Source organism: Thamnophis sirtalis, unplaced genomic scaffold (assembly GCF_051295495.1).
Source record: "Thamnophis sirtalis isolate CommonGarterSnake01/CBP01778 unplaced genomic scaffold, rThaSir2_p1.2 scaffold_13, whole genome shotgun sequence".
Classification (NCBI taxonomy): domain Eukaryota; kingdom Metazoa; phylum Chordata; class Lepidosauria; order Squamata; family Natricidae; genus Thamnophis; species Thamnophis sirtalis.
This window is the reverse complement of record NW_028261393.1, coordinates 17868905-17878518: the sequence shown is the minus strand read 5'-3', so window position 1 is coordinate 17878518 and position 9614 is coordinate 17868905. Positions and strand designations below refer to the sequence as shown.

General features: G+C 42.2%; 1 protein-coding gene across 1 annotated transcript; it reads left to right on the top strand.

Annotated features, from left to right (window-relative positions):
* Positions 1 to 8947, top strand: TMEM222 (transmembrane protein 222). Its single transcript, XM_087727173.1, has 6 exons — positions 1 to 179; positions 2097 to 2181; positions 2992 to 3023; positions 5969 to 6065; positions 6377 to 6507; positions 6824 to 8947. The coding sequence occupies exons 1-6, from the start codon at positions 37 to 39 to the stop codon at positions 6909 to 6911; spliced, it is 576 nt and encodes a 191-aa protein (XP_087583299.1). The 5' UTR covers positions 1 to 36; the 3' UTR covers positions 6912 to 8947.
* Positions 8948 to 9614: the final 667 nt, after the last annotated feature.

Here is a 9614-nt window from a genome sequence, read left to right as displayed (position 1 = left end):
TCATTCAGGGCCAACTCCTCCTCCCCCCTCCCGGTGATGGAGGAAGAGAAGGCCGCGGAGGGGAAGATGAAGCAGTTCCACGGCGCTGTCGCGGTCGGCGGGTCCCTTGGGGCGGCGCTGGATCCAGAACGCAGCCGCTTCCCCTACTGCGTCGTCTGGACGCCTATCCCCGTCCTCACGTGAGTCGGGTGCCGGGGTTGGGGGGCAGCGTAGAGCTGGAGGGGGGGTGTCCGGGGGGGGGGGAGAGCCAGGGTTGGGGACGATGGGTCGGGGAGTCCACCGTTCCTGCTGCTTTTGCAGGAGACCCCGGCGCGGTCTTTCTCTCTTGCGCCCACCCAACCGCTTCGTAAACAAGGTTGTGGGGTGGAGGTGGGGGAATCTCACACGCGCCTCTAATGGTGGTGGTGGTTGTTTGTTTATTGATTGTGTGGTTGTGCAAGCCCATGCTCTTTGGGTAGTTGGTGCTTCGGTTGCAGCGTGAGCATTTCTGTAGTGTGGTTTGCTCTCCCAGCTTGTTTCAAATTTAGAATAGAATAGAATAGAAGAATAGAATATAGAATAGAAGCATAGAGAATAGAGAATACAATAGAAGAATAGAATAGAAGAATAGATAGAAGAATATAGAATAGAATATAGAATAGAAGAATAGAATATAAATTAGAATATAGAATAAAATAGAAGAATAGAATATAGAATAGAAGAATATAGAATAGAATATAGAATAGAAGAATAGAATATAAATTAGAATAGAGTAGAGGAATAGAATAGAATAGAAAATGGAATATAATTCTTTATATATTAGTTATTGAACGTTTCAAAACCAGGCTGGGTAACATCATCATCAGGATTTTCTTGCCCTATTCCTCTTTAGCTTATTTACAGGTACAGTCCTTGACTTACGACAGTTCGTTTAGGGACTGTTAGGAGTTACAACAGCACTGAAAAAAGTGACTTATGACTGCTTTTCACATTTACGCCCATTGTGGCATCCCCATGGTCACGTGATCAAAATTCAAAAACACTCGGCAGCTGACTCCTCTTGATGGCCATGGCCATGGCAGTGTCCTGGGGTCACCTTTGGTGACCTTCTGATAAGCAAAGTTAATGGAGAAGCCAGGTTCACTTAACAACTGTGGCAAGAAAGATCATAAAACTCACTTAACAAATTGTTTCACTTGAGAACAGAAATTTTGGGCTCAATTGTGGTCTTAAGTCGAGGATCTGCCTGTAAAAGTCTTGGGTGTCATGAGCATTTCTATCGACTCAGGTACTTGGCAGTGGCGAGCTCCAACGTAGACCTGATTTTGTTTTCTTCCATCCAATTCTTCTCTTGCGTGCGCGCGCGCACACACACACACACACACACACACACACACTAACTACACACACTTGGGGCTAATTGACCGAGGAATTCAATTCAGATTTGGAAAATTGTACAAAGTCTGAAGGGCTCCCTCTCTCAGAGCCACGATTTTGATCAAAATTAAACTTGGCATTGCTGCTGCTGTTGCTGTAAAAATGAGATCTGAATATTAGTCTCTGACACTGCATCTAGGGCAGCAGGATTTGGGGCACACATTTAATTGTATCCTAGGAATATTCTTATCTGTGTTTTTATATATTTATAAAGACACTGTATACATGGGAGCAGGTTTTGCAAGGGAGTGAGATATAGTTTTGCAGATACCACGTTTCCCCCAAAATAAGACTGGGTCTTATTTTCTTTTGACCCCTGAAATAAACACTTGGCCTTATTTTCGGGGAGGTCTTATTATTTTTGAGGTGCAGGAGGTGGCGAGCGTGGTCACCTCATGGCTGCTGCTGTATTACAATATTTTTGGGGAGGGCTGATTTTAGCGCATGTGCTCAAAAGCCCGATTGGACTTATTATCCGGGGATAATTATTTGGGGGGAAACAGAGTAGAAGGGTACATTCTTGGTTAAGAGCAAACATATTTAACTTCTTTTATATTTTTGTCTGTTTCTGGTTCTATCTAGTGTGACTGTGCACGACCAGTTCTACAGATTCCTGAAAACAGTGTTTTTTCAATGTGAGGAAAGAAATGACTCTTTTGATGCTTTCCTTCTTTCTACAGATGGCTCTTCCCAATCATTGGCCACATGGGCATTTGCACTTCTTCAGGAGTCATCCGGGATTTTGCAGGGCCTTACTATGTCTCTGTAAGTAGAAGTTTATTCCTCTACAACAGGGTTCTCCAACCTTGGCAACTTTAAGAGTTGTGGCCTTCCAACTCCCAGAATTCCCTAGCTGGCATGTCACAGATCTTCAAGCTGCCGAGGTTGAGAAACACTGTTCTGGATGATAAATAACAAAGATTTAAACTCAGCCATTTTCAGCTTAGTATCTCTGGATGTATGGGAGTACAACTCTTCAACATTCTTACCTGATAGTTGTGGAGGGCACCAGAAAGGGAGGAGTCTTAAGTCCTCACCCAGAAAAAGTGAGAGAAGTTAATTGTGTCTTGTTTCTCAGCATGAAGACAAATTGGATTTGGAAATTTTGTTTGCGTTTTGACACTGCATATTATATAAGCTTAACTCTTGCAGTTGATAAACTGTGGTTTATGTTCCCACCAAGGATAATTTATTCAGTAAACTATGGTTAAACAGTAGTTTAGTGTGATGTACTTCTTGTGCCATATCCATCTTCGGATGTTGGCGATCCTATTTTTATCAACAGTTGCACGAAAAAGCGCTGTTGACTTTTGTCCAAACCAGTCCCTTAGATTTTGAAGCCATGATCTTCTTCTTCTGCCTGGACCTCATTTGCCTTCAATCTTTCCCGAAGGATTAAGTGAAAGATGCCGTATTTTTCCAGATGTCATATCACATGTTATATACACGGTCAGTGTAAACTCAATACAGCAGCTAATTTTGGAGGACATAAGCAGAACAAATAATGTTATTAACAAGTATAGCTGGTTTGGTAACTGAAATGTGCTTTTTCCTTTTGTTCCCTATGCTCTTTAGGAAGACAACATGGCTTTTGGAAAGCCTGTGAAGTAAGTGTTATTTCCCTCTCCACATTTTAATTTGCAAATGTATTTTTGTGGCTGAACAGAACAATAGATGCCATATTCCAGTTAAGAAGACAAAAACATCAGGTTACAATTGGCCGTTGGAGCATGCCAACAATAAGGCAACACAACATTAAATTTGTAATCGCTATCATCTGAACTTCTGATCTAATCAAGCTTTCCACTATTAATATGTGAGCTGAAGTTAATTCATGATCTCAAGTATCTCTGTCCATCCAAATGTTGGTTTTTTTCTTATATTAGCCTTGCCTGCCTCTCTGCTTGCCCTTGACACCTCTTTTTTTTATTAAATATTTTAAAGTATTTTATATCATACGTTCCATTTCTATGTGTTAGCACCTCTTTTTTGGGTGCACCAAAACAATGCATATTTTAAAGTTCCATAAACTGGGACAAAGGAAAGGAAAACTAAGATTAACATTCCGTGTATGTCTACTCAGAAATAAATTTTGACTTTGCGCATGCTTCTAGGGAACTTAATAGTTCTAATAGGGAATGATTAAAAAAACATCTTTTAAGGCGTCGCCATGACCAACCACACTCAGTTATTTAAAATGGTAAAAGCAGTTGAAGGATACTCTTTTGAGACAACCAATATAAATATAATAGTGTTGGTTCTCCTTTATACAACCATTTCATGTTTAGTTTATTCAGTGCATGCCTGACATCCTCCTAAATTGTAATTTACTAGTTTTAAGTTTTTGTCAGTTGCTGTCTTAAAAAATGAGTCTTTTATGTTGTAGTGCTTTATTTTTCATTTTCAGTCTCTTTGGGTATTGCTACCCTGTTTTCTCGAAAATAAGACCTCCCCAGATAATAAGCCCAATTGGGCTTTTGAGCGCATGCACTAAAATAAGCCCTCCCCTAAAATATTTAAATGCATGTGCAGCCGGTCCCCATCATTTCCTGGGGAAATAAGGGGGAAACATGCTCCACGCACCCTGCATACACCTGCCATCCACGTGGAATGGCCTCGCCCCCTAGCTACCATGCCCCCTTCTCTTAGTGGCGGCCACAAAAAGAGAGGCAGGCCGAACGCCGCTAGAGCTGGCAAGAGTATGTCAGAAACAAAGAACTTCTGGCTGCCTCTGGATCAGCTGATCCACAGGCCAAGGTTAAGGGGCCTCCTGCACCTCAAAAATAATAAGACCCCCGAAGTGCTTATTTCGGGGGTCAATAGAAAATAAGACTCTGTGTTTTTTTCGGGGAAACAAAGTAAAGGGGGAAAAAGTAATATATGATACAGCGAAGATAATGCAGCAAAACAAAAAATACATGTACTGGGTAGAGATATATACTGGTAGGCTTTGGCGGGGGCGTGTGTGAATGTAGTGCAAGATGGGTGATAATACAGTTATAGGCACAAAGAACAGCAAGGGACAAGGGAAATACTATTTTAACTACCGTATTTTTCGGAGTATAAGGCACACCTTTTCCCTCAAAAAAGAGGCTGAAAATCTGGGTGCATCTTATACACCGAATACAGCATTTTTGGCCTCCCGAAACCCTGCCCCCTTCACCAAAATGGCCGTGCATAGTGTTTAGGAGGCTTCCAGAGTGCTCCTGGGGGCTGGGAAGGGCAGAAATGAGTGAAAAATGGGCTGCTTTTTGCTCATTTTTGCCCTCCACCAAAGCCCCCAGGAGCACTCTATAAGCTGGCTAAAGGCTATGCATGCCATTTTTTTGACAAAAAACAGGTCCGTTTTCACAAAAAACGGGCCATTTTGGGGAGGTCTGCAGAGTGCAAAAACTTTTTTTTTAATTTGCCTCTTCAAAATCTTGGTGTGTCTTATACTCCAGTGCGTCTTATACTCCGAAAAATACAGTAGGTCTCCTGTTGATGGATTTTGATTAAGGTAATTACTCAAGTTATCCTTAATTCAGTGAAAACTCTGCACCCACCTTCTGAGATTTCATGAGCCTTGAACCATACAGCTTCAAGCTTCATTTGCTGCTCTTAAGGACTAGAAATACATACACAGTAATATTTCAACAGATGTTCAATTAGATCCTTAATGATACCTTCAACAGCCATGAAAGTATGCAATGAACTAAGAACTAAACCACAATTGAGCTCAAAATTTATGCTGCTAAGTGAATTTTGCTCCATTTTATGACCTTTCTTGCCATAGTCATTAAGTGAATTGCTGCAGCTGTTCAATGAGTAACATGGTGGCTAAGTGAATCCGACTTCCCCATTGACTTGGCTTGTCAGGAGAAGGTGATCACGTGACTTGGACACGGCAGTTGTCATCCGTACATGCCAGTTGCCAAGTGTCCAAACTTCGATCCCATGACCATGGGGATGCTGCATCAGTCGTAACTCTGAAAACTCCCTTTTTCCAGTGCTGTTGTAATTTCGAATGGTCACTAAGCAAGTGGTTGTAAGCTGAGGACTATCTGTATTTGGAATTGTATTATTTTAATACTTTAGTACAGGGGTGTCCAACCTTGACAACTTTTAAGACCTGTGGACTTCAATTCCCAGAATTCCTCAGCCGGCTGAGGAATTCTGGGAGTTGAAGTCTTCAGGTCTTAAAAGTTGCCAAGGTTGGACACCGCTGCTTTAGTAATTTTTCACAAGGTGAGGTGTTCCATTTGATGAAAGTGGGGGAATAATTTTATACAATACAATAACAGAATTGGAAGGGACCTTGGAGGTCTTCTAGTCCAACCCCCTGCCTAGGCAGAGAACTCTATACCGTTTCAGACAAATGGCTATCCAACATCTTCTTAAAGACTTCCAGTGTTGGGGCATCCACAACTTCTGGAGGCAAGTTGTTCCACTGATTAATTGTTCTAACTCAGTGGAACAACTTGTTACTAAAGCAGGGATGTCCAACCTTGACAACTTTTAAGACCTGTGGACTTCAACTTCCATTTTGATTTTCCCTCCTCCCTTTTGTCAGATACTGGAAGCTGGATCCCAACAAAGTCTATTCCTGTGGTCCCAATGCTTGGGATACAGCAGTACACGATGCCTCTGAGGAATATAAGCACCGAATGGTGAGTAAGGTGCAGCTTTCAGTTTAAGCTTGAGGATATCTTCTCTATCTCTACTTCTGCTCATCACCAGCTGCCAGCAGTTTGGGTCTCACCAGGCTCAAGGTTGTCTCAGCTTTCCGTCCTTCCGAGGTGGGTAAAATGAGGACCCAGATTGTTGGGGGGCAATAGGCTGACTCTGTAAACCCCTTAGAGAGGGCTGTACAGCACTGTGAAAGTCTAAGGGCTATTGCCATCTCAGTACTGATTATGTCTAGAGAAGATATTTGAAGTAGAAATATCTTCAATTGTCCATTTTTTTCCCTCTCTTGTAGCATAACCTCTGTTGTGACAATTGCCATTCTCATGTAGCTCTAGCCTTAAATCTCATGCGATACGACAACAGTACGTCCTGGAATATGATCAAACTTTGTTTTCTCTCCTTGCTGTATGGGAAGTATGTCAGGTGAGTAGAAAACTCCGTGGCTTTTGTGACTCGGAGTAAAAGAGAGAGAGAGCATTCTGATCAAGCGCTTGATTCTCCTTTATGTAATATGTAGATAATTTTACCTCCCTTGTACCTAGATGCTTTAAATCGGGGGTGTCAAACTCACAGCGTCACAGGTTGGACACCTGGCTTGATATGTCCATTTCCTGTCCTCTGTTTTGCTTATTCTCATCAATGCTCCTTCTCTCTCTGATCCTCCGTGGCTGCACTTCAGTGGGTTGTGGGCTCCCCTCCCCATTTTTGTTTCTGAAATCTCTCTTCTTTCTTTTTACAGCATAGGAGGCTTTGTGAAGACTTGGCTTCCCTTCTTCCTCCTTTTGGGGATTATCCTGATAGTCATCTTGACTCTTCACTTGCGGTGATGGATGACATTGGTTTGTCTGTCTGTCCGCCCACCCAACCCATCCTCCCCTTGTCCCCTTTGAAGTCAAGTGTTGGAATCCCTGGCTTTTCAGCCCAAGGAAGACATGGAGAGCTGCATGATGTGGAAGCCCTCCCCCCTGCAAAAAAAGGAAAAAAAAGAACTCCATTTGTATTTCGTAATAACAACTCTGCTGTTATCCCCTGGGATTCTTTGGATGAGGATGGTTTCTTTCCACCTACTTGACTTGGAACATTTTGGGATTGGGAAAGGAGGGAGACTCTTCAATTGTGCTTCTCACCAAAACTCCTTTTTTGACCAAAAGGTTCCCATGTGGAAATCCCAAATTGGGTTTGGGTCGAAAGGAGAATGAAGGGAGGAGGGTTTCATTAACCTTGGGTGAGGTGTCTAAGGAGGGGGCAACTTTCTCTGACCTGCCCCAGAGGGTGATCCGTGGGCGCTAAATGGAAGGTGGCCCTTCTGCGGTCACCACCCTGGGATGGGGTAATATTTGCTTGCACTGAATGATGGGATTTCCAGTGATTAATGGTGGCCTCAAAACGGAAGAACGGTCTATGCAGAGCTTTGTGTGAGGGGAGGTTAATTTTAAGTTCCTTCTGGTGCAGGCGGGTGTTCAACTAAGGGTGGATCTTGTTTTCCTCTTGCCCACTGCGCAGAGAGTCTGTCTCTTTGTATGTGTCTTAAGTCTAGTCTCATAGGAACCAGCATTCGAAAGGCAGTTGATCTCAAGGGATCTTCGTTACCTTCTTGTCAGCTTAAAACTGCCCCTTGTCACAGACCCGCTGAAGAATGTAAGCTGCTCTCTTTGAGGAGCTGTTCTGGAGAATTCTGGTAAGACTTCCTCATTCCCTTATTATAGAATTATATAATAGAATTATTTCCAAAGCCTTTGCTTTACCGGGGTTCTTCATACATTATACTGTGCCTTGGAAGTCACTGGAAACGTAACCCGCAGCCATTAAAATGCTTCATCACCCATAGCGAGGGGTGGATCCTAGAAGCCATACCAGCGTCATGTCTGCTGTTAGGAAACATGAATCATTCCTTTAGGGCTCAGCTTTTTCCCTGCTGTGGCCAGGTATCAAAAGAGCAATACAGTATATCACAGAAGTGAATAAACCCCTCCACATTTTGTAAATAGAATAGAATAGAATAGAATAACAGAGTTGGAAGGGACCTTGGAGGTCTTCTAGTCCAACCCCTGCTTAGGCAGGAAACCCTACACCACTTCAGACAAATGGCTACCCCAACATCTTAAAAACCTCCAGTATTGGAGCATTCACAACTTCTGGAGGCAAGCTGTTCCACTGATTAATTGTTCTAACTGTCAGGAAATTTCTCCTTGACTCTTAAGTTGATTCTCTCCTTGATTAGTTTCCACCCATTGCTTCTTGTTCTGCCCTCAGGTGGTTCGGAGAATAGCTTGACTCCCTCTTCTTTGTGACAGCACTTGAGATATTGGAACATTGCTGTCATGTCTCCCTTAGTCCTTCCTTATTTAAGGATATCTTTTCTTTTGTTTTAATAGTTTTTATTATGCAGTTTTTTAAAACAAAAAAGAAACAACTTATTCTATACAACATTTCATATTGGTATACATCCATTATATGTGCATTCCCTCTCTTCTCCAATATGCCATTATCTATACATGTAATTGCAGTGTTTTATACATACAAATCTATTTATTTCTTGAGTTACAGTCATTCATTGTGTGTCGTTTCCATTTATATGTATTTATTACTGATTTCTAACTCCTATTTCGTCTTCATTTACTTTTTCCTTAAGCTTTACGCCTGTCTTCTAACCATTTATAGCATTCACTCCATACCTTATAATAATCTGTTTCTCTTTTATCTTTGGCCTCTTTTGTGAGGCTCTCCATCTCTGCACACTCTAGGACTTTCCTTATCACCTCTTCCTCTGATGGAGCAAAATTATTCTTCCATTTTTGTGCATATATAATTCTGGCTCCTGTTATGATATGTAAACATGGTAATATTGGCAGGGAAATTTGGGGGGGGGGAAACCACACTATCTAATTTTACATATCTTAAGGATATCTTTTCATGTGACAGCACTGAAGAAATGACACTTGGCTACAATATAAAGTAGTGAGTATACAGCTTGTATGACAATGTAAATGTGCTGTCCTCCTCAAAATAACGCAACACACAGCCATTAATGTCTAAACTGCTGGCAACAAAAGTGAGTACATCCCTAAGAGATCGTGTTCAAATGGGGCACAAATAGCCGTTTTCCCTCCCTGGTGTCACATGACTCATTAGTGTTATACAAGTTGTATACTCACTTTACATTGTAGCCAAGTGTCCTTTCTTCAGTGTTGTCACATGAAAAGATAGACGTAAATATTTACAAAATGTGAGGGGGTGTACTTGCTTCTGTGATATACTGTAGCTGCTCAGATGAATTTTAACTTAATTTGGGCTTATGGCCTTCCTTGCCTTTTGTGTGGGGAAAAAAAAGGGGGCACCCTCTTCTTTTTAACCAAAGGTGACCTAAAACGAAACAAAAAACCCGCCGTGCTTTCCTTTCATTTTCACCCTCGTTGTTCCCTTTCTAGCCTTCGTCCTTTTGTTCCTCCTGCGGTGCCAAAGATGCGTGCTGTGTACAAGAGAGGCACCTGTGGCTTAACAGGTCTTGGGGGTCTTGGCTGCATTCAGCC